The sequence below is a fragment of the Syzygium oleosum genome, unplaced genomic scaffold, assembly GCF_021117445.2.
Source record: "Syzygium oleosum isolate NSW1041296 unplaced genomic scaffold, Sole_v2.1 Sole_v2.12, whole genome shotgun sequence".
Taxonomy (NCBI): Eukaryota; Viridiplantae; Streptophyta; class Magnoliopsida; order Myrtales; family Myrtaceae; genus Syzygium; species Syzygium oleosum.
Genome location: NW_026607496.1, coordinates 2,296,162 through 2,321,630, shown reverse-complemented (window position 1 = coordinate 2,321,630; position 25,469 = coordinate 2,296,162). Strand labels below are relative to the sequence as shown.

At 41.1% G+C, this 25,469-nt stretch overlaps 4 protein-coding genes across 4 annotated transcripts; all 4 read right to left on the bottom strand.

Annotated features, from left to right (window-relative positions):
* Positions 1 to 6,245: 6,245 nt before the first annotated feature.
* Positions 6,246 to 6,647, bottom strand: LOC115677034 (antifungal protein ginkbilobin-like protein). Its single transcript, XM_030600077.1, has one exon. The coding sequence runs from the start codon at positions 6,645 to 6,647 to the stop codon at positions 6,246 to 6,248; it is 402 nt and encodes a 133-aa protein (XP_030455937.1).
* Positions 6,648 to 11,847: 5,200 nt separating this feature from the next.
* Positions 11,848 to 14,608, bottom strand: LOC115677110 (serine/threonine-protein phosphatase PP1-like). Its single transcript, XM_030600170.2, has 3 exons — positions 14,310 to 14,608; positions 12,731 to 13,290; positions 11,848 to 12,408 (listed from the first exon to the last, which is right to left on the bottom strand). The coding sequence occupies exons 1-3, from the start codon at positions 14,518 to 14,520 to the stop codon at positions 12,253 to 12,255; spliced, it is 927 nt and encodes a 308-aa protein (XP_030456030.1). The 5' UTR covers positions 14,521 to 14,608; the 3' UTR covers positions 11,848 to 12,252.
* A 376-nt stretch (positions 14,609 to 14,984) lies between these two features.
* On the bottom strand, positions 14,985 to 17,893 carry LOC115677033 (cell division control protein 2 homolog C-like). The gene is made up of 5 exons (XM_030600076.2): positions 17,230 to 17,893; positions 17,040 to 17,133; positions 16,333 to 16,402; positions 15,897 to 16,035; positions 14,985 to 15,298 (listed from the first exon to the last, which is right to left on the bottom strand). The coding sequence occupies exons 1-5, from the start codon at positions 17,839 to 17,841 to the stop codon at positions 15,206 to 15,208; spliced, it is 1,008 nt and encodes a 335-aa protein (XP_030455936.2). The 5' UTR covers positions 17,842 to 17,893; the 3' UTR covers positions 14,985 to 15,205.
* A 2,619-nt stretch (positions 17,894 to 20,512) lies between these two features.
* Positions 20,513 to 25,135, bottom strand: LOC115677108 (2,3-bisphosphoglycerate-independent phosphoglycerate mutase). The gene is made up of 9 exons (XM_056316517.1): positions 24,941 to 25,135; positions 24,241 to 24,368; positions 23,951 to 24,101; positions 23,657 to 23,860; positions 22,258 to 22,682; positions 21,765 to 21,957; positions 21,533 to 21,628; positions 21,077 to 21,232; positions 20,513 to 20,904 (listed from the first exon to the last, which is right to left on the bottom strand). The coding sequence occupies exons 1-9, from the start codon at positions 25,100 to 25,102 to the stop codon at positions 20,743 to 20,745; spliced, it is 1,677 nt and encodes a 558-aa protein (XP_056172492.1). The 5' UTR covers positions 25,103 to 25,135; the 3' UTR covers positions 20,513 to 20,742.
* Between the last annotated feature and the right edge of the window lie 334 nt (positions 25,136 to 25,469).

The following is a 25,469-nucleotide window of genomic DNA, read 5'->3' as shown; positions in this document are numbered from 1 at the left end:
AAAAAGTTACGACACTCAAGTGAGCATCGTACGAAAGTTATCGGACTCTTTATAGTATTACTTTACCCTCCTTATTCATCGCGGGTCGGTAATTTGTCCCACGAAATTTTATCGATTTCGATTTGCACATATATGACAAATGACATTAAAACTACAGTCTTTTTTCTACTACCTACTTCTTTTTCAATTCAGTTCATTTAATCCTATCGAATTGATTTGGTCATATAAGAGCGAGGTTCCGAATTACCGATCTATCAGCTAGCAGGTCTCAACTGCATTTTCACTTGAATTCTCTAGCATAGCGATAAACGGCGCCATGAACTTCTCTTTGATTTCATAGAACTGCTCCATTCCCACAGGGGCAGAGATGTTTTAAGGGGAGAAAAGCTTTTAGTTTTGCAGTTGTCAATATGGTGTACATGAAGCAACTATTAACGGCAAAATTTTTTTTTTAACGTAACAGATGATGCTGTACTGCATTTAGTTGAACAGAACTGCGTGCAAGAGTCATCACATATCCTAACAATTTGCCGTAATCGAACGACGCAAGAGAGATGTCTTAAGCTTTTTATTCAGAAACAAGCTTTCACTATCTCCATATCTGAGATAGCCATTGCTCTTTTTATAACAGGAAAAGAAAAAAAAAGCGCTCGAGTGAATCTTCTTTAATCAGAGAATAGGCAATTCTCATGTCTCATCCTACAGTCCTGAAACTGCATCTGAACCCCTGTGCTCATGCCGCATTCGTCGAGTATGTTACTCTTTGCAAAGCTCACGCAAGTAGCGCAATCAGTAAATGAAAGAGTTGTACTGCAAACAGCATGGCCATAAGCCGTTGCTTCAGCGTAAAGCAGACTGGGTGTAGTAATCGTAGCCAGGGTGGTTTGCCGTCACAGTCGCCATATCCTTGAGGACATATGATACGCTGCTCGCGTACGGATCACTGCTTCCATAAACATTGACGTTGCAAATCTTGTTCACTTGCGTCACGTCCGGATCGCCTCGGACAAAAGTGAACACGAAAAGGAGACCACAGAGAGTGAGAGCAAATCGACGAACAAAAGCCATACACGTGTTTATTCTTCTCTTTTCTTTACCAACTCTCACTCTTTCTTTTCTGTGCATCTGATTTGAGTTGAGTGTAAGACTATATATAAAGAAGCATTTGTCTTTGTTTCCTCCGATAGTTCGAATAATAGATTATTATATCCATTAGTATGCTTTGTCGATGCTAGATGTCTATTTGAAAGATGCTTTATTGTAGCCCAGGACACGCGAGTCCTATCATTGACAAAACTCTCACTCGTACCTAGTCGTGCCCAAAGCATTAATGGTGGCCGCCAAGGTCATATCATTGGCAGATTGAGTTGACCCATATGAGTTGAAAGGGTCCGGTAAATAGGGGTAAGCATCGATTCAATGTTGATCTTAGAACCGGAACGGATCAACCCTACTGGGACAATTTTAGTTCAATTCATTGAAACTAGCTATTATCGGTCAGGTTTCTAATTCTAGGTGCAGAACCAAATGGAACTAAGGATGAGATACCCTAATTCTCTCCTTTTAATTTTACATTGCATCTTGTATTCTTATTGTTTCCGTCTATCTCAAATTTCTCTCTCTCTCTCTCACTCTCTCACTCTGCTTCGCCCACTTCTTCACATATGCTCGATGTGAATTAGCCATCCGAAGCTTACAAGCCTCGCGTAGATCGCTTACTCTGCGGTACAAGAAGAATCGAAGACTCTTGAGTTCCATTTCTCCAATTCCAATAGATAGAAAGTTTTTTTCCGGAGGCATTTGTGCTGTGTAATTGAAGAATCGAAGTCTCGAGCAACACTCTCAAGGAATAATAAACATGAAACCCAAAAAAAAGAAAAGAAAAGAAAATGGCCGGTTTCCGAGTATACCTTAGAACCAGACTGGACCGACAGAGTCAGTTCCAGGGTCTACATTGTAGGTTTCACGTTACAAAAATTGAGAACCGACCCCGACATGGTAATTTCTAGGAATCTACCTACCTTAAAATCGCTCACCCCTATTGGTGAGTCATAGAGACACGGAGTCACTTGCAATCATTTTCTAAGTTCTCTCTTCTTCTCCTACTCTATGGTGACTTGGGCATCGGAGTGCTTATCCGGAAGCTCTCCGCGGGCTCCTCCTCGCCCATTTCTCTAAGCATCCAAAAGTGAACTTGCCAATGTCCAAATTAACCATATGATAACAAAAACGATAATTGTGTGACGTCCATCAATATTTGCCGCTCCTGTTTACAATGATCTTTGTTGATCTCAATATTCAATTCAGATTGTCTCATTTTCATTTGTCTCTGACAATACTTGTTCCTTGTGAGGCTTATTTCTATTTTCTTCTCAACTTCGATAAGATTTTCATTTTTTTTTTTTTCAGTCTTGAACCATGACATTACCAGAGCTCGACTTCACGGTGTAGGGTCTTTGTTAATTTAATCATGATAACATATTTGCTGCTGTGAAATCAATGACATGAGATATACCGTGTCGTAACTATAATTTGACCGATAAACTTCTTTTAATCTTTACAAAAGATCACTGAACTTAAGTGGATTTCGAAATCAAGTTACTGAATTTTGATTTCAGCCACTCATTGATTTTTTGCAATCGATGCTCTTTGATTGGAGTCCAGCCACTTTTTCCAAAAAGTGCAAACATGGCAGACACATGGCAGTGACGCGTCTCCCAGAAAATTAGCCAATAACGGAGTCTAGTATTGAACCAACCGTTGATGAAATTTGATGCGCAAGCGGCATAATCCAAGTGAAAGACTCTGTCGTTCGAACATGAAATCCTTTACATCTAAATCAAGCGCTTGATCAATCGCTACATCCTTTGGAGTCAATTGCTAGTCTAATATTTCCATCCATTTCCGGAGGATCACAGAAACACTGAAGTAACGGCAAAAGTACACTATAAGTGTCATGACTTGTGTATGGTGATCACTTTGGTGCCATAACTTTTTTTGGATCACTTTGGTGCCAAGTCGGAGGAAAATAAATCACTTTAGTGACTCCGGCCAAAAAGCTGACCTGGCATTTATATTAAAAAAATGGTCTGACTTGTACACGTGAAAATTATGTGGCTTTTTTTCGAATTTTTTAATTTTTAAAAAAATAATAATAATTAAAAAAAAAAAAGTTGCAGTAGCGGCGAGGGCTCCCTCGCCGCTGCTGCCGCCAACCCACCACCGCCAGGTAGGGCCGGCGGTGGTGGGCATAGTGGTCGGCGAGGTTCGCCGGCCCCTGGCCGAGGCCCGGCGACCCTCGCCTCGCGCAGCGAGGGCCGGATCCGGCGAGGCAAAACCTCGCCTTTGCTGGGCGAGGCGAGACCTCGCCGTCGCGACCCAGGCGACGGCGAGGTCTCGCCTCGCCCAGGGATCCGGCCCTCGCTGGGCTCGGCGAGGGTCGTCGGGCCCCGACCAGGGGCCGGCTACCGTCGCCGACCACTGTGCCCACCACCACCGCCGGGGCCGGCCCTTCCCGACGGTGGTGGGTTGGCGGCAGCAGCGGCGAGGGCTCCCTCACCACTGCTGCTGCCTCTTTTTTTTTTAAAAATATAATATAATTTTTTTTAAAGTACACGTCAGCGGGCTAAACGGCGTCGTTTTTTGTTTTTAATGCTGACTGGACCTCTCCGGCGAGCCGTGTCAGCGCCACATCGGATTTCCGGCGAGCCACGTCGGCATTGGCACTAAAATGATCGTTTTTCAAAAAAGTTGGCACCAAAGTGATCCAAAAAAAAGTTATGGCACCAAAGTGATCGCCGTACACAAATTATGGCACTTATAGTGTACTTTTGCCCTGAAGTAACATTACCAGATAGGCATTACACAATAAGCCATTTCTACTAGTTTCACTCTTATTTCTTTTGGATGTACATTAAGTTGCATGAGGCATAGCATAACTCACAACATCTGGCGAGTTTCAACCCCAGATTGACATCGTTGGCAATTGAATCATCCACTGAATTTCGCTACCAACGAAAACCCGAAACGAGCTTGAGTTCAACCTTCTTTTGAAAGACGTTGGTGTCAAGGTTCAAAAGCTTTCTCTTCTGTATATTCACTCCTATTTGAAAATGACAGGATGGTGCCTTTGCAAATTTATGAGGAATAAGCGTATTGAAAGTCATAAAACTTATTATGAAAGTAGAATTAAGTCTTAAAACTTTCAAAAGTGCAATTACGTCATAAAACTTGTCACGAAGTGCACTTGAGTCTTAAAACTTTTAAAAAATGCTATCAAGTCCTAAAACTTGTCAAATTGGTCAAATCAAATCTTTTTGCTGATTGCATTTTTTAAAAGTTTTATGACTCAATTGCACTTTCGTAATAAGTTTTAGAACTCGATTGTACTTTTTGAAAGTTTTAAGACTCAATTCCAATTTCGCAACAAGTTTTAGGACTGGATTACACTTTTTGAAAATTTTAGGACTTAATTGCACTTTTCGTGATAAGTTTTGGGACTTCTGATGCATTTATCCCATTTCTTTAAATTTTTCTTTTCAAATTTATTTGCACATAACTTCACATCCACTATTTCCTTTTACTCTTAAATTTTGGATTATTTTATTATGGGATCCTTTTACTTAATTTGGTTTCTCTCATTTAGTAGAATTTTGCCTCCAACACTTTTTGAAGTACTGACTTTTTGTTATATTTCCATGCTCCAAGGGTATTTTCTTTAGTATAACCGTAAAATGTGTAATAAAGCATTGCATTCAGAGCATGTGTCGTCACAACATATGCGTACTTTCCAATTTTTTATAAGTATTTTAATCTATAGGTTTTCTTAACATATTTTATTTTATTTACTTACATCTTTTTATTTCGTTAATTCACTTTATTTATTAGATAAATTTTTTTATCGAAATAACAAATTCACATGAAGAGCTTAAAGTGGGTTAAATGGGTGTGCACGCGTTTTCAAAGGTATTACATTGCATAAAAATGGATCAATACGTGTTAAATAGGCTGATTTGGATGTGACAATTTTTATACACGACTCAAAACCGGCCCGACCCACCAATTTGATGGGTCTCGGGGTTTCACACGAAATTCTTCGCTATAATCATAATTTGATCAGTAATCTGTATTTTGTGGCTCCATTGGTCTCTCGAGTTCAATCAATTCGCATGCGTAAGGAAGAGAAGCCAGAATTGTCAAATTACTATCTTCTCCTATCCAACTTGGATGATGATTGTAACAGTTGCTTGCCAAATTTAGGTCAACATGCTCTCTCCACGTAGTTGAGTTTTAAGTGTAATTGTTTATGAGAGTGAATTTTCTACAACAATTTAGCGGAAGTTTTTGTTTTATATCAGGAATTGCTAAATTGAGTACAAAAATTTGATTTGAAAGTTAGAAAACTATGTTGGATCTTGGTAAAGCTATGAGTCTCATGACTCGATAACCTAAGTCACAAAAGGCATTGTCCACATTGGTCCATTGCATAGTAAACCTCATGATTTTATCTTTTGGTATACCGGTAATCACTGCAATCCAGTTTATCTTTTGATATATTAATTCGGTAAACTCGAAAAATACGTACCCTTGGATACAACATTGACGACCTTACAAGATTAAACTTCAGTGAATTTCCATTACTAATATCGGCTTTTATGGAATTAATCTCCCTTTTAACTGTACCAGAAGATATGGAGCTTGGCATGAATGAAAGCACGGGAGAACGTTCTTTTGCTGATATTATTACCGATATTCTATACTAGGTTATTATAGTATTACTCTGATCTGGTTATATAGGAACGAGGTTCGAGTGTACCGATCTGTTAGCTGGGAGATCTCAACTGCAGAAATTCCACTTGACACCTATCATAACGTATAATGGCGCCGGGACCTTCTCTTGATTTTTCATGAACTTCCGTTGCTCACGGGGCAGAGATGTTTAAAGGGGAGAAAAGCTTATACCGTTGCAATTGTCAATACGGTGTACATGGAACAATTTTCAACGGAAAACAAAATAGATGATGCTGTACTTCATTTAGTTGAGCAGAACTAGGTACTAAGAGCCATCACATATCCAAACAATTTGCCCTACTTGAACCCCGCAAAACAAATGTCCTAGCTTTTTATTCTGAAACAAGCTTTCACTATCTCCATATATGAGATAGCCATTGCTCTTTTCTATGTTGAAAAAGGGAAAAAAACTAGAAAAGAAAATTGCTAGATAGAAAGTGCTCGAGACCTCTTCTTTAATCTGAGAACGGGTAATTTTCATATCTCATCCTACAGTCTTGAAGCTGCATCTGAACCCCCATGCTCATGCCGCATTCGTCGACTATGCAACTCTTCGCAAAGCTCACGCAAGTAGCGCAATCAGTAAATGAAAGCGTTGTGCTGCAAACAGCATGGCCATAAGCCGTTGCTTCGGCATAAGGAGACTGGGTGTAGTAATCGTAGCCAGGGTGGTTCGCCGTCACGGTAGCCATATCCTCGAGGACATACGATACGCTGTTCGCGTACGGATCGCCGCTTGCATAAACATTTCCGTTGCAAATCTTGTTCACTTGCGTCACGTCCGGATCGCCTCGGACAAAAGTGAACACGAAAAGGAGAGCGAGGAGAGTGAGAGCAACTCGACGAACAAAAGCCATAGCCAGGTTTATTCGTTTCCTTTCTTACCAACTCTCACTCTTTCTTTTCTCTGCATCTGATCTGAGTTGAGCGCAGGAGCGCAGGACTATATATAAGGCAGCACTTGTCTTTGTTTCCTCCGATAGTTCGAACGATAGATTGGAATATCCATTAATATGTTTTGTCGATCCTGGATGTCTCTTTCTAAAATGCTTTCTGCTATCCGTTTTTCCATGTAGAGTTCTACATGTATTGACGTAAATGCCGTCTATTAGATATCTTGTGAGTAAACCTTTTTCGCTACATTTGATTGGAGAGATACGGCTCAGTTTCAATTGGGTGAAAAATCTGTCGATGGATTACTCGCGATGCCGCCCCCTCGGTCCCGGTCCGTCGCATCATTGGCAGATTGACTTGATCCACATGAGTTAAAAGGCGGGGTATTAGCACGGGTCACTGCAAGAACCGATTCTCATCTTGCGTATAAGTAGAGGCCCGGTGAGTCGTAGAGACTCGGAGTCACTCGAACTTACGTTCAAGTTCTCTCTTCTTCTCCTATTGTACAGTTACTTGGGCATCGGAGTGCTTGTCCAGAAGCTCTCCTAATCCAAATTTGTGAGCTTCCAAAAGTAAACTTGCCAGTGTCCAAATCAACCATCTGATAACAAAATCGAAAATAGTGTGACCGTCCATCATTATCTGCCGCTCGTGTTTACAATGATCTTTGCTGATCTCGATATTCAATTCAGATTCATCAGATCTCGTGTCATTTTCATTTGTCTCTGGCGAAACTTGGTTTTCCAACTTCGCTAAGGTTCTCATTTTCGTGCGAAACTGTCGATCTACTATTTGCCGCTCATGCTTACATTTATCACTTTGTTCATCTTATTAATAAAAACTCAGATTATGACCGCATCGTCTAATTTTCATCATTTGTCTTTGGTAATTTGTGTTCTAGTTAGTCTTATATCTATTATATATTTACGGGATCATTAGAGAATTTATGTCATCTTTTTTATTAATCATGATAAACATATTGGCATTATGAAAACTAACGATCCCCAAGATTTTTTTTGTAATGCAAGGGCACGGGCTTAAAGACCTGGCTACCTAGAGGCCCATGAAATACCCCACAATCCCCAAAAAAACTGGTACTTTTGCTTGTGCAAATAGCCTTGATTCATAGCAATTTGCAAGTAGTCTATAGAATTCAAACGGATGACCCTCGGTCCTAAGTTGAAAATCCTCAGATTCGCTCAAGGACCTTCTGGTTTAGGCAAATATCTAACGTGTTCCCTGACAAGAGAAGTAATTTTTGGAGGGAAAACTATGCATTTTTGGGATATGTGTGCTCCCTGGTTAGAACCTAGGGGTCCAAATGGATTGGACTTGAGTAGGCTGAAAGAAGACATACAACCTTGGCAAGAACGGCGTTCTTCTGAATATATGACTCCTGCTCCTTTAGGTTCATTAAATTATGTAGTTGGTGTTGCTACCGAGATCAATGCAGTGAAGAACAAATCAAAACATAACACTAGTTGCTCATTCCAATTAAATTTTTCCACAAATTGAAAAAATCGCTGTGAAACCTATAATGTTACATGTAACTCACTTATTATAGTAGCACATTATAACATCTTCAATTTCATCTTGAATATTAACAATAAATAAAATAAAACTACATATGCCACCGATTCCAAGGGGCATCGATCCGATTTCTGGTTCCAGAAACTAAGAAACGGTCCCTCTTCCTAGGTGAGAATCGGACCGCCCGAGAACCAATCACCCATAAATGTAGTACTTTCGACCAATTTTAGTCGAAAATCGCAATTGTGAACATTGACCGTTCTACATAAAACAGTCGGCACTGACATGGACAATTTTTAAAATTTTTATGAACTTTTTTTTATAAATTGTTATAATTTATTTCTTTTCGTTTCTCTTTTCTTTTTTTATTTATTTGTAGCGAGGGCCTCGAACCCCTCAAGGATCACGGGCTAGGCCCTTGCCCGCAACCAACGAGGGTCAGCGACCCATAGTGAAAAGAGGAAAAGAAAGAAAAAATTACAAAAATTACAAAAATATTCTAAATAAAAAGTTCACATCAGCGCTGACTATGTTAAGTAGGACGGTTGGCATCCACGTCAGCAATTGCCTGCTAAAATTGACCGGAAGCACTACATTGGCAAATTGTCAAAAGGTTTATGACTAAATTAGCCAAATTGAAAAGTTTAGAACTGAATTGGTATCCGTACAATAAGTTTATAACTTTTTTGGTAATTTTCTCCTTTAATCGTGATAAATGTATTTGCTTCTTCGATATCAATGACATGAGATATATTGTCGGAGGTATTATTTGACCGATAAACTCTTTTTGGGTAACTCTGATGGACATGGATTTTGTAATCAAGTTACAGAACTTTGATTCCAATCACCCATTACACTAAACCTTCGATCTTTTACAATTGGTGCACTTTGACCGAAGTCCAGCCACTCTTTCCACAAATGACATGTTCCCCAGAAAATTGGCCAATAATGAAAGTATGGATTGAACCATGATCGGGAATGAAATTGATGCACAAGCGGCCTAATTCGAGTGGAAGACCCTGTCGTTCAAACGCGAAATCTGTTGTACCCGAATCAAACGCTTGACAATAGGGTGAATCCCTTTGGAGTCAATTGCTAGTCTGTTGTTTCCATTCATTGCCGGAGGATAATAGAAACACTGAAGTAACATTGTTAGACAGGAATTACACAATCAAGCTATTGTCTACCTAGTTTCACTTTCATTTCTTTTGGATGTAAATGAAGTTGCATAAGGCATTCTTCACACCACCTCGCAAGTTTCGACTCCAGATTTACATCGTGAATCATCCGCTATATTTAGCTACCAACGAAATGAAAGTGAACCTAGGTACCGGTATGTTCATATAATAACGAGGATCGAGTGTACCGGTCTGTTAGCTAGGAGGTCTCGACTGCATATATTGCTACATTTCCACTTGAAACCGATCGCAAAGATAAATGGCACCGAGACCTTCTCTTGATTTTTCAAAACTACCCGGTGATGCGCTCCCGCTGGGGAAGAGATGCTTAAGGGGAGAAAAGCTTATTAGTTCTGCAATAGTCAATACGGTGTACACGAAGTAACTATTAAAGGAAAAAGAAAAACATAGATGGTGTGGCACTTCATTTAGTTGAACAGAACCAAGTACAAGACTCATCACATATCCTTAAAAAATTGCCGAACTTGAAACAAAACAAATGTCCAAGCTTTTTATTCGGAAACAAGCTTTCACTATCTCCATAACTGAGATGGTCATTGCTCCTTTTGATAATTGAAAGAGGAAAAAGTTAAAAGGAAAACGGTGGACCAAAAGTATTCGAGACCTCTTCTTTAATCCGAGAACGGGTAATTTTCATATCTCATCCTACAGTCCTTAAGCTGCATCTGAACCCCAATGCTGTTCGGGCAGTTGTTGAGTATCCGGCTCTTCGCAGAGCTCATGCAATCACCGCAATCAGTAAATGAAAGCGATGTACTGCAAACAGCATCATTCATAAGCTGTGGCTTCAACGAAAGGAGACTGGGTGTAGTAATCGTAGCCAGGGTGGTTCGCCGTCACGGTCACCATATCCTCGAGGACATACGATACGCTGTTCGCGTACGGATCACCGCTTCCATAAACGTTGCCGTTGCGGATCCTGTTTACTTGGGTCGTATTCAGCTGGCCCAGGACAAAGTTGAACACGAGAAGGAGACCGAGGAGAGTGAGTGCAAATCGACCAACAAAAGCCATAGCCATGTTCATTCTTTTCTTTTCTTACCAACTCTTTCTCTCTTTCTTTCCTTCTTTTGCAGATAACTTAAGAGTTAATGTGTGAGACTATATATAGAGAAGCGCTCATCTTCGTTTCCTCCGATAATCTGAGTAATAGATTATTATGTCCATTACTATGCTTTGTCGATCCTTGATATCTATTTCTAAGATGCTTTCTTCGATCCATTTCTCCCTCTAGTTCATGTTTATCCGTATTCATGAAGTAAATTCTTTTCCCTACATTTGCCTGGAGAGATATGGCCTAATTCAAATTAGCTAAAAAAATCGGGAAATTGTAGGGGAAGTCCTAAATCTTGTATATGGAATACAGTCAAGTCCTAAAACTTTCAATTGGTTCGATTAATTCCTAGGCTTTCTTCGAGAAGTGCAGCCAAGTGCTTTCGACAATTGTGTGACGTCCATCACTATTTGCCGTTCGTGTTTACAATTATCTTCGTTGATCTCAATATTCATCTTGTGTCATTTTCGTTTGTCTCTAACGATACTTGTTCCTTGTCAGGCTTCTTCTTTTTTATTTTCTCTTCAACTTCGCTAAGGTTCTCATTATTTCTGCCTTGAACTGTGATCTAGGAAGCACGGACACTCTCCGGGGGCCTCCGTGTCGGTGTCCGATGCTTGTCGGTGTCCGACACATGATCAATAGGCTTTAGACATCCGACACATGGTCAATTCTCTAGACATGCCAGGGACACGCGAGTCCAGCATCCCAACACGACGTTCTGACATACACGAGGTCAATTTTAAACATTTTAAATAAATTAGGAGTCAAAATGTAAATTCATTATAGGCTCTTTTTATTATTTATTTATTTGTGAATTTGAATCAAATTAATTTGATTGAAATAATCATAAAATTGATAATTTATCATGCATATAAAAAAAATATACGCTTATTATATAACGTATCCCAACATGTCGGAATTCTCTATTTTTTTAATAAATGACCTATCGGTATGTCGTGTCGCATCGTATCGTATCACGTGTCAGTATCGATGCTACTTAGACTGTGATCTTTACCAGAACTCGACTTGAAGGTATATGATGTTCGTTAATTTAATCATGATAGACATATTTGCTTCTTTGAAATCAATGACATGAGATATATTGTGTCATACCTATTATTTGACCAATAAACTCTTTTTGGATAATCGTTACGAGAAGTCAGAGTGGATTTTGCAATCAAGTTACATATCTTTGATTCCAATCAACCATTGTGTTTGACTTCTGATCATGAGTTCGACCGTAGTCGAGACATTTTTTCAACAAAGTGCAAACATGGCAGACGCGCGGCAATGTCGTGCTCTGAGTGGAAGACTGTCGTTCAAACACGAAATCTGATACATCCAAACAAAACGCTTGATCACTCGGTGAATCCTATCGAGTCAATTGCGTTTATATTATTTCCGGCCATTGCCGGAGGATCACAGAAACACAGAAGTACATTGCTAGATAGTCATTTACACAATCAAGCTATTGTCCACCTAGTCTCACTGTCATTTCTTTTCGATGTACATGAAGTTGCATAAGGCATTACTCCCACCACCTTGTGAGCTTCGACTCCATATTTACATCATTAGTACTTGAATCATCTGCTGAATTCTGCTACAAATGCAAACCCGAAACGAGGTTGAGCTCAAACTTCTTTTGAAATTCGTCGGCATCACGAGTCACGAATTTTTGCCATCTGTGCATTCATTCCTATTTGGAAATGTCAGGAAGCTTAGGAATAACTAATCAGTCCATGAGTTGCAGTATGTGCTCTGCTCATTAGTTGTCACCCTTCCTCAACCCCATGGCTTGACAATCTGAAACGAGCATAGCAAACTCGCATTCACATTCATCAGCGCCCCGGCATTGTCGAATTCCCCGCAGTAATTAGGAGCTGAAAATATGGTAACCAGCTGTCGGTCTGCGAAGAATTCGTAACCATCTTCAGCCACCTGCAAAAAATCTTTCAGCCAAAATGTAAGCAACACCATCTCCATAGAGCAAAAGATCTATTGACAATTATCAGGTCTTACCAATGCATTCCCTTGTTTTGATCGAATTCAACAGAGACAACGGTGTGTAATTCTCACATATTTTTTTTTGCTTTCAATACTGAAATATGGTTCATCGGAACCAGAATGAGTTTCATGTTTATGACAAGCTCTTACAAGACAGAATCTGTAATTCGCAGCACACTCAGACTGAAAAAGAAAAAACCTTTCATGTGAATACAAGTTAATTGAACAGAAAGAATTTTGATGCATCGAAAATGACCTGGTGAGCGCGGCATATTAGATCAAGGTCGTGTTTCTTTAGGAACTCTTCCACTTTGTCAGCTCCGAAAGTATAAGAAACGCCCCTGTCGTTCTCGCCCCAACCTTTTATCTCTCCATCAGGATCCGCCCAAAGCAGGTCACACAATAGCCCCTGGTCCGGCACGTCTGTGGGCCTTTCTAGATCCCTGATCTGATCCAAGTTCTCAAGCTCCGGCGAGAGTCCACCATGCATGCAAATGATCTTGTCATCAATCACTGCTGCCACCGGCAAGCAATTGAAGCAATCCGTAAAGATCTTCCACAGACGGACACTGAAGCGACGCTTGCACTCGTCGTAGAAGCCGTAGATCCGGTTAATGGAGGCACACTCATGGTTCCCTCGGAGGAGGAAGAAGTTGTCCGGGAACTTGATTTTGTAGGCTAGGAGGAGGCAGATGGTCTCTATGCTTTGCTTCCCTCTGTCGACATAGTCTCCGAGGAACAAGTAGTTGGAATCCGGTGGGAAACCGCCGCTTTCGAATAATCTCAGTAGGTCTGGGTATTGTCCATGTATATCACCTGGAAAGGTAAGGGAAGAAAATCATTCATGAAGTTGTTTCATAGACTAAATCCAAGAAATTGATGCGAGATAATTCGAGCTATCGGACGGTCCGTTCTATGAGAGCAGTCCCAAGAGAATCGACGCCAGAAAGAAGCAGAACTGAAGCCCTTGCACTCGAGCGTTCGCTTGGCGTACATGTACATATTTCCATGCTCATTATAACCCAAACTGGCCTAAACATCGGGGGGACTTGCTTCCGTCAAAACACTTCAGTATCAACACCATTCTAGTATTTGTATTCTTGTCGATCTAGCAAACAAAAACTTCTGAAAATTTCTTCGACACATCTAGCATTTCTTGTTAGCCAACAGTGCCGGAGTGCTTCATACTTGAAAGGAAATTGCCAACAAGTACATTGTATGCATTAAGCCCGTTTCCTCACAGTTTAAGAATCTTCTGCGATCATCAATAAAATCACAACAAGCAAATTCATTTGGACATTCGTCGGAACAAGAAATGAAGAGGAAAAGAAGGGTGGCAGGGTTTTCAGGAGAACAATAAATGAATCCAATTTGATAGGATTCACCTCATCGAACCTCGTACTTTATTAAACTTCAAGTTTCGCCCTGTGAAATAAACTCTGGTAATGCATTTCGTTTTCGAAAACCCGAGCTGACATTGTTATTGTTATCCAAGTCTCGTGTTGCAGAAAAAGCCACGGAACAACAAGATTCTCTGGAGTCTCTCAGCCATTCCCCGGACCCCATGAACCTTAATTTTGAGCAACAAGGTAACATTACCACACGCAGTTCAAAGCATCATCCTTAATACCTTATAAGCCAATTCCTTGTCGAGATATCTTTAAACATAACACAACCCGCACAATCGTTCGCCCGATTGAATCTCAATGACTTGTCGCGGTGAGCCAAATCGCGTGATCACAGACAGAGAAAAGTCCATAATCCCTCGATCTTCCATTGCTTATGCATACCACGACCACAATAGCACAAAAAGATTGGAAGGAACACAGGATTACCGCAGATGTTAATGGGGGCTTCTAATTCAAGGAGATTGGGCTGTGCAAGAAAGATTTGTTTGGCGACAACGCAAAGCCGACGAATCTCGGGCTCGATCAGCTGAATGCATTTTCCTCTCTTTTTCCTTCCTTCCAACAATCTCTCTATCAACCCTCCAACTTCTTCCAGAAAACCATCCATGCTGACCTCCTTTGTTCCTTTTGAATTCATTTGTGATCAGATTCAGATGAATCAAGAATCATACAAGAAAGACTTGGCCAGAGAGCAAGGATGATGGGTTTAGAGAGAGAGAGAGAGAGAAAGAGAGAGACAGAGAGACAGAGAGAGAATATTGGATTGTTATTAATAGTGTGCAGTTGAATGAATTGGATGGTTCAGATCTGGCACATAAAGGGGAAGAAACATTCTACTATGCCCCCTCTTTGCCCAACTTGCACATACCAATGGCATCACTTTGTTACGAGAGCCCACAATAATCTCTAGTGGATAAAAAGTGCCTCCATCAAAATAGTCACAATCCTTATCCCAATAGCTAAGGGAACCAAAAGCGTCCCATCACTGCACAGGGGCATCCATTTTCTTTTGCTATATATCGCAATGAATATTCACCATTGACGCCCGATAAAACATTAGAGAACCATGCCGTGATATTAAAATCAAAGGAGACATTAAAATTCTCAGTGAGCATAGCCATCGCTTCTAAAAAAAGAAAAAAATATTCATTGATAGTGTCACACGAAACTTCATCACCAAGATGATGATGCTCGGCTTCATCAAGCGTCGAGCAAACAGAAGTAAATAGAAGTACTGAAAGTAACTTTTAAGGTAAATACAAGGACTACATAAGAAGATAAGAGCCCGTCCAGTGAACACTTGGGCCATATCCGAGGCATTATCAGAACTGAGACTTGTCGAGACTGTCAAAAAAAGGATGATCAAGTGCTGCTTTGGCTGAGATCCTTTCGGCAGGATCATATATCAGCATTTTCTGCATCAGTCAAGAATAACAATTAAGAGTTTACAGAATGTAGAAAATAACAGAGAGATGTATCTTGCCACAAGATTCAGGCTGCTATTTGCCAAAGAGCAACCAATGTTGGCTACTGACATGCATGATTGAGCACTACGAAAAGCTCAGATACTCAAATCAGAAGTAATATCTTTCCACATGTACAATATTTGTAACCATCGACACAACCTATACTTCCAATCCTTGGCCCTCTCATTTGCCAGAAGACAACTTCCGACTTTTTTCTATAATTTACGCTTGCTAGCAATTGTATTTTGAGGGCTTTCACTTCATTATAGATAATCGATTCACGCATTAAGCCAAGAATCAAGACAAATTATCACACAACTAGGAAACTTCCTTGATCAACTAAGAATCCATACTTATTGTACAATTCCACCCGTGCATCATTTGTTTTGCAAGCCTCCAACTCTTTTGACGAAGCCTTATAACAATGATCATGGGTCAATGGACGAAAACAGTTTTGGACAGGAAGGGCAAAATTCAAGCCAAATCTTCTTCTCGCATGTATTTATTTACCAGATATTCAAATGTCAACAAGGGTAGAGATACTAACCGACAGAAGGTCCACCCCATCAGGTCCAAGGGATGGAACAGCTCTTGCCAAGTTTTGAGGTTCCCATTGTGGAAAAACATGCCAATCCCTCAAAGCGGTAACTCCTGGCCATTGCTTCTCAGTTGGGGTTCCCAATAGCCTTCATTTGCAAATATCCAAATAAATCTTAGCAGAATTACTAGAACTCATCGATGTAACTTTAAACACACAAGGTACAACAAATTGAGATTGTCCCTTATCATTAGAGTGGAGAAAGTTCACATAAAATAGAACAACTGAAAGTGAGGTACTAATGTCAATTACTACCCAATTCACACTGTAGCCTAACAAATAGACAGGGGTGTGTTATTCTCTGCAAATCAAGGATTCAAAAATACATTGACAAAGATTGGCAAACATTAGAAAGAGTTTCAGATTAATGGGTGAAACAAATCACCTGAATATGTGAAGCAGTTGCTGAAACTCAGAGTCCCCAGGAAATAAGGCTTGCCTTCTTACCATCTCAGCTGTGATGAACCGGGACATCTAGAGTTAGGATAAGCAGGAGACAACAAATATACTTGCTATATGCTGAAGGAAATCAAAAAATAGATTGAAATCGACCAAAGCAAGGACGTGCGTCTGAAACTAATCACAGCACTAAACAGAAGGAACAGAGAAAGCCGGGACCTGTTGCTGACAGGGAACAAGCATCTCATGACTAGAAATGACAGAAAGCAAAGAAATGGAAGCACAGTCACTTGGCGCAGAACATGCGAGGAAGTGTTAACTCTTTTTCGTCGAGTCAAACATGATGCTAAAAGTGAGATGATCAAACAATTAACACCGTGTCCCCCGCATACCTTATGGACTCTACATCGCCATGACAAATCTGAAATCAAAGAACACGTAGAAGAACTCATAGCTATCCATGCTACAGAAACCCAAGACATACACATCGACATAGACAACCCATCCAATGTTGTCTATGACATCCGAACGAACAATATTCGAATTCCATATCGAAGAAGAACGCGATTTCAACAGAAGCAAAAGCCAGAGATCTAACATAATTGATCCAAAAGGCTATCAGAAAACGGAGCGAAGAAGATAAAAGAGACGACATCCGCCCACTTCCAGTGACAGATTTGATAAGATGGTTACCGAAGATACACCCAACGGACCACATATCCACGCCAATTGAATAGTGGCTAGATCCCAGCAGCACCTCAGGTGCTCTGTACCAGAGCGTGACAACCTGCGCCGAAAAACGTACGAGATCATCAGTTAGAAATCGGCAACACCCTCGCCCCTCCAAACACCGCGCGGCAGGGATCGGCGAAGAGCAAAAGACCTCGTGAGTGTAGCTCTTGAGCGGGACGGTGAAGGCGCGGCCCAGCCCGAGATCGGCGATCTTGAGGATCCCCTTCTCCTTGTCGACGAGCAGGTTCTGGGGCTTGAGATCGCGGTGGAGCACGCCGTGGCTGTGGCAGTGGGCGACGCCCTTGAGGAGCTGGTACAGGAAGTTCTGCACGAGCGCGGGCGGGACGGGCCTGGGGCTGGGCCCCTTGCGGTGCGAGTCGATGAACTTCTTGAGATCCGTGTCCAGGTACTCGAACACGAGGTACAGCATCGGCTTCCCCCCCGCCGCCGCGGCGGGGCCGCCCTGGCCCTGGTCGCCGCCGCCGCCGGCGCCGGCGCCGCCCGCCTCCGCCGGCGCCGCCGCCTTGCGCTTGGAGGGGGAGTCGACGTGCTCGACGGAGAGGAGGCGGACGACGTAGAGGGACTGGGAGAGGAGCTGGAGGAGGGAGACCTCGCGGAGGGCGGTGGGAGGGACGCCTTCCTCGTCCATCTCGAGGCGGGTCTTCTTGAGGGCGACGAGCTGCCCCGTCGCCTTGTCCTTGGCCTTGTAGACCTTGCCGTACGTGCCCTCCCCCACCTTCTCCAGCTTCTCGTACTTCTCCATCTCCGACCAATCTCCGATCACTCTACGATCTCCGATCGCCGATAACCGATCTCCGATCTCTCTCTCTCTCTCTCTCTCTCTCTCTCTCTCTCTCTCTCTCTCTCTAGAAATGGGGGCGGTGGTTTTCGGAACGTTGAGGGGGTTGCGGCGTCGGTGACGAATTTGAATTTGGTCGAGAGGAGGGAGATGAGTTGGCACGTGCCGCACGTGCCCTCCTGCCCTGGGTTTTGAAATTTCGAACGGGTCAGTGCCACGTCCTTGCTCTCGATGTTTCGCTTTTTTTTTAAAAAATAATTGTTTGTTTCACTTACAAAAATGAACAAATGAAAAAAAAATTATCTTCTATGAAAATGTTTAGATCTAAATTTGCCGTCGCTGATGAAATATTTTTCATTGGTTAAACGGTTATTTCAGATTTTTCGCGAAACAAATTGAGTCTTATTATGTGCAGCTGATTGTGGAACTGGCTATTATATTATGGATCCATTACAGTTTAAATGCTTATTATGTCGGTAATAGCCATAATAATTGCATGATCCACTGTATAGTAGCTATTACAGCATGACTCCAATAATTAATACCGAAATATCCTTGTACTTTATCTCGATCACTCTATCAATTGTTAATTATAATTAAGGATTATATAAAATTATGACCGAATTTATTTAGAGAATAATAATCATAATTATATCCATGCAATCCCATATTATACAGTAAATAAATATATTATTAACTAATAAGTAAATAATTGATGCGAAAGTAATTGTGCTATTATGATATTATATAGTTAATTGATGTTGAAAATGATTAATAATGTAATAATTAGCTTAACTTTAATTGTTTATTATTAGGTATGATTGTCTAAATCTTCATAATTAAGTACTATATTATTCATTTAATAAAATGTTAGTTACTAATAATATTAACCATGAATAACTATTATTTCAATCATACCTTTAATAACGTATATTATTTCAATGATACTATAATTTATGTAACAAGTAATACCTTTCAATATAATCACAAACTATATGAATATATCTAAATCATAATCATACATTAATTATTAAATAATAGAAATAAGTATATATTAAATTTAACCTCTTGATGATGTATATGGCATATATATCTCATGATTGGTTTTTTAAAGTGGTAATTACTATACGAGAAAATTCATTAATATAATCACATGTTATGTGCTCAACTTTTAATTATAATCATAAATAAAAAAAAATTTGTCAATCTTATTTTTAACTCTCATCTCTTTCTGACTTTTGCTCTGGAGACACGGGAGTCGAATCACACACTTATGCTACGAGCGTTCCCACCTCCCAATCCCTTTATCAACAAGACCGCTTGCCAATCATGAATAAATTATTAAAACATAAACAAATATTTTTTTATACATTCAAGCCCTAACGTGGGTCTTAATTAGGGGTGATCAGTTCTCGGTTCCCAAAATTAAGAACCGGGGACCGGACAAATTGGTGCTAGGACCGGGAATGGTTCCGATTCAATGGAACGGGTACCTTTTTTTTCCCACTACTTGATACCATATATTTTGAAACTAGAATTGTGTTCTCCATACCAACTACATATAATCACAAAAACAAGCGTGTAATTCGAGCAATGACAAATTGTGTTTCCCATACCAACAACACATATGTTCTAAAATTGGAATTATATTCCCCACGTCGACTATATATAATCACAAAAAAAAAAGATATATATAGTCGATCCAATCCGGTCAATCCAATTCTCCTTGAAACTGGGAACCGGACCGCCCGGACACTAGTTCCGCGTATAGGAACCGGGAATTGAACTGACATACTTAGGAACTGGATCAAACCAGCCTGTCCAGTCCGAACAGCTCCCAGTTTGGGCGGTCCATTTTGCACACCTCTAGTCTTAATTCTTATATGAGAGTCTCAAAGCCAACTCGCCTAAGCGTACGGACTCTGGAACTTTTTCGAAAGTTGTCTAATAAAGATTTTTTTTCTATACATTTTTCCCAAATAAATGAATGCATTCTCTACCATAAAATAAGTGATAAATAATTTCAGCACATTTCAAAATCTCTGTCACAAGGAATGAAATACTAAAGTGCGGAGATTAGTCAGGCATGACATTTGGTTTCGAGAGAGCCACCAAATGAATCGCTAAACTCTTCCCAAACTCTATGGTCGTGTTTGAATGAATTACGCTCGATATAAACGCAGATACAACATATATCAAATCGTATGAAGTGTTTAGCAAACCAGTTTAAGATATGATAAACACTGAAAAATCGCATAAACTACTGGGAGGACCCGGATCACATGAGGTCGACCATCGCCCCCAACAAAAGGACCCGGGTCCACATGAACTGACTTCATCGTGTGAGGCCGACACAATCAATGGCCGTGATCTTTTCGGATCCATGGACAGCCGGTCCATACGATGCATTTTTGCCAACCATTTCGGCAAAAATTTGGACAAAATGAGAAAGAAACAACACTTGGATGGGCGAAAGATCATCGTTAAGTTTAGCTGAGCAATCATCGTTAATTGTATTCATGACACAAGTTTACTCATTCCGCTCTCTTAAATAACCCAAAAACCGACCTCTTTCTTATTGCGCTAGAACAAAAAACTCCAGTAGGTAAACACTTTGATGACATGCTTTATGGGGTCTGAAAAACGGTAATTAGATATTCAGCAGATATATAGTGCAACAATTTGCCAGATTGCGAATTGCTGTTCAGTCTGTAAACCAACAAAATTTGGGTGACCCAATAACTCACCAAATCCAGGGAGCAAAAGCTCAGATTGAACTTATTTAAGCACTTATGGTCCACAGGCATCCTCAACGCCTGGCGCTCAACCAAAAACTATCAAGACTTAATCGAGTTACCTTAATTATCAACCGACTACTTCTATAAGAGTCGGCTCGTAATCTTCAGGAGCCTCAAACCCGTGAAGATTCATCACAGTAGCAGCAATATTCGCGAGCCCTCCATTAGGTACGTCGCTGCGGAACCTAGCTCCGGGTGCCAACCCTGGGCCTCCAATGGCAACGGGCACCTACGAAACAAGTACGAAAGAGACTTCAATAATGCTACCGATAACCAGCACAGGCGGTGAATGAAATTCAACACTGGAGATTACTAATAAAATTGCCAAAGTTTGTCATTTATGTCGTCGTGTTGTCCACAAAAAGAGATGTAAAAAAAAAAAAAGAACAAAATGAACTTACTGGCTCAAGAGTGTGGGAAGTGAGTATCTGAATGTTTCCACTCTTGTCAAGTTGAGGCTGCCCCGTCTTGTTTCTCTTAACCATATCTTCAGCATTTCCATGATCTGCAGTGACGACATATATTCCTCCCACTTGCTCTATAGCATCAAGGATCATCTGCAGTTACAGAAGTTACCCCATTCAGTGACTCCATACTCTCTCTCTCTCTCTCTAATTGTATGTGCGAAAAGGGGCTTAGTTACTTGTCTTGTCCTAGAAAAGACGAAAAAGGTTTTGTTTTTTTTTTTGGGGGGGGAGAGGAGCCTCAACACAAATATACTGTCTCAGAACAACAGAACAAAACAAACTTCGCCAATCTCTTCATGGCAAGTCAAGCTTAAAAGAATGTCCCTGAATGAACACAGGAAACAAGACCAACACTTGGACTAAAATGTAAGAAACTTCAGGATAGCACACCTTGACTGCCTCATCAGCAACTTTGCATGCCACAACCGTTGCCTCAATGTCTCCTGTATGCCCCACCATGTCACCATTGGGAAGATTAACTCGTACCTTCAGTTGCAAATGCAAATATAACAATCAAATTATAGGATAGGATCAAAACTCAAAGCCTCATGTGTCAGGCTGTTTCTTATTCTATTTTCACTGGGATAAGTAATGGGAGCTGTCATATACATCACAGAATTACCTGGTCAAATTTACCACTAAGGATGGCATCCCTAGCTTTCTCAGCAATTTCGAGTGCCTTCATTTTTGGTTTGACATTGAATGTAATTCCACTGTCACTCGGAATTTCCACATACTCTTCCAATTCCGGATTAAAATAGCCAGAGCGATTTCCATTCCAGAAAAATGTGACGTGACCAAATTTGACAGTCTCGCTATTCAGATAAAGAACAAAAGAATATCAGTATATAAACACACAAAAATGTTTAAACCAAAACCAGGTCAAAGAAACTGCAGCATCTAAGAAAACCAGTAAACATGAGAACCTGAAGAGTGACTCTACCACTCTTAAACATTTCAATGAGAGTTATGCAAGACGAAATGCTCAACAAGTAAAAGAGCAAGACAACAGACGAAAATTAATGGGAAAGAGCGCAACCAATTTCAAAAATGTACAACTCGTAAATGCACATTTAGCACAGTTAGAGAAAAAAAAGACAATGTGGTAGACTCACCTGCAGGCAAATGTCCTTACGCCGTTATGCACAAGATATTCACCAGATGTTCTATCTATCTCTGGAGGAGAGACAAGGTAACGGCTTGGAAGCTTCAATTCACCATCGTACTGAAGCATTCCAGCGTAACGAATTTTAGGTACTCTAACACGATCAAATTTGTCAAAATCTTCATATTCAAGTGACTTTGCAATCATAACCATCCGGTCCGCTCGGAAATTAAATGTAACAACAGCATCACCATCAACTATTGGGCCCACTGGCTTTCCATTGTCATCGACAATGACAAATGGAGGCAAATATTGATCGTTGGCCTTGGGTGCCTGCCTTAGCTTCTTCACAGCTTCAACAGCACTCGTAAATTGGTAAGGAGCTTCACCGAGAACTTGTGCATCCCATCCTCGTTTTACAACCTCCCAATCATTCTGCGCAAGGTTCATACTAATTTGTTTATCATGGGTCCACAATTCAACTGATGAAATGCAGATATAGGGAGAATTGCAAGAAGCTCCTAATATTGTGGTATGAAAACAATTCAACGGGAATATTCTACCCTGGCAGCTCGAAGAGATGTAGTATCAAGGAGGGACTTTATATGGTATGCACCCGATAACAATTTAATGACATTCTTTCTATTGATTTATCTAACAGATGAAGTAATCAACGTCATAACCTGGATGGGTAGATCATAGGCAAAGAATAAATCGATAAAGAACAACAATCAACGAAATGGCTCCTGCAAATTGATCTAAACTTCATTAAACTGAGGCTCAAAATCATTAACAATGCCAGGCTTTTTGAATGTATTATATGTTTTTATTAATCTTCTAGCCTACCGGTCACAAATCCAGGGAAGATGCTCATAAGATATTAACCGCCCTAGCTACAGCTCACACATTCGAAGATAATGACTGCAGCACATACAGAATACAAATCTGCCACTCCTAACCCAAAGCTAGTGAAGCACACACATGAACTCAAATAGATGATGGAATAGCGTCAGATGTTATCATTTTCAAGATAGGTTACCAAACAGGTCAAGAATCCGAAATCCATAGGGAAGCAGAAATATAAAATAATCAGATGATATTAACAGAAATTGGGGTCTGACCAAGTTCCTACGACTGTCAGCATAACCAGATAAATTTGACCAGACAAATTCCTATCTCAACAGTTATAACAGTGATAATAGAAGAGAAATAACAATAACAGAGGCAAGGTTCCTCCAACCATCTTATGCAAAAGACATCATACATGTATCGTATCTAACTGGTTCTTTGAAGAGTTAAATTTACTTTCATTCACACCACCAGTAAAATGTGCTAATTGAGACCCAATCAACAACCAGAAAAGCTCACAAACACTTAAAACCACACCTGACACTGGCATGATAACATACCTCATACCGGTCCATAGTGACATACATTCGACCTCCACCAGATGCAATTTGTGCATCAATACCTTTAGCTCTTAATCCCGCGAGGTCATTTTCAAGAATTTCTACAAAGCCCACACTTGAACCATCCAAAACATCACGTCCATCTGTAAGAATATGGACACGGATTCTTTTAGCACCGTGCTCAGCAGATCCTTTTAGCAGCAACTGCACCACAGAGCAAAGGGCTTAATCATGACAGCTGCAAAAATAAGCTCAACGTGCAGAAGATGTAAAAGACAGGATTAGAGAGGAGACCTGCACTTGATCAAGCCTAGAATGGACTCCACCATCACTCAGGAGCCCAATCAAATGTAAGGTACTGGTCGCAAAACTTTCCTTTATGTAGTTGAAACCTTCTCCGTCATAAATCTTTCCAGAAGCAAGAGCACTGTCGACAAGCTTTGCACTACATTTGGAAAAAGAGATTTTACAATTTCTCACCTTCTAAGCACTTGACGGAGTTATAGAAATAAGGACAAGGGCACAAGTGATACCGACAATAAAAGAAGCACAAAGTACGCTAAAATCCAGCAGAAGAAGCTCACCCTTGAGCAAAAATTCGGCCAGCGCCAAGAGCGTTGTGACCAACCTCACTGTTACCCATGTCATCCTCCGTCGGGAGACCCACTGCAGTTCCATGAGCTCTGACCAATCTCCATTTCTCAGGGGCACCCTTTAACATGAAAAGAGTAATTTCTCATTCAGCATATGCACCAAATAAGACTCACAAGCAAAGGCTAACGGAGCATCCAAGCAATCTAATGCGGCGATAACTAAACAAACATCAGAAGCAGTATTCCGCTTCCATACGAACTGGGTACACTTTAAGGAGGCTACTGAGTTCTTCGAAGTTGTATACGGCATAGAAGGTAACGCTAGCAAGATCAAAAATTGTTCATCCGGCAATAAGCCGGGTCCAGAATAGGAAATAGACAATGGAATCATCAGATCTAACAAGAAAAAAGAAAAGAGCCCAGATGAATAATTAATATCCAAATCACGGGATCAGCATCAGCAACCAAGCCAAAAAGCATTAACGATCTCCACCAGATCAGTCTCCAATCCCCACTCGACAGTCTCTACCGAAACCTCAACAGCCCATCACCAGCAATCAACCGGAAAAACTCCGACCAACCCACCGGAGCCAAACCGGCCAAGAACCCAGATCCGGCGTCCCCCTCCCCCCCAAAAGCAGCAAACAAGGACACACGGGAGAACCGAGAGAGCCATCCCGCGAGAACGCACCTTCTTGAGCGAGTCCATGGTAGGTGTCTCGGCGATGTGGATGCAGTTGTACTGGTCGGGCTTGGCCTCGCCCCACCCGTCCAGGACCACCAGGGCGATGGTCTTCCCCTTGGGCAGCCTCGGGTGATCCGCCAGCGTCCATGAGAATCCGGAGCTACCCATTTTCCCCTTATCTCCTCCTCAACCGCAAAAAAAAATCCAACCCTCCCAAAAAGCTCTCTCCGCCTCGAAAGAAGATATCACCCAGAAGCAGCAGACGGTCGAAGGAGTCCCCTCTCGCACGACAACAGCAACGAAGAAGGCGTGATCTTAACGAAGACAGAGATGGGTCAGAATCGGAATATGCTTCGCATCCACTCCACCAAAACCGAAGAAATCCAAGCGACGAACTGCATATATAGAGAGAGAGAGAGAGGGAAGGGAGAGAGGGAGACAAGTGGAGCGGCGCGACCGTTGATTTCGTTCCCACAGATTAGCAGAAACCACGTCCGTCGGATCAGCGGGGGACAGGGATATCGGGGCCGTTGGT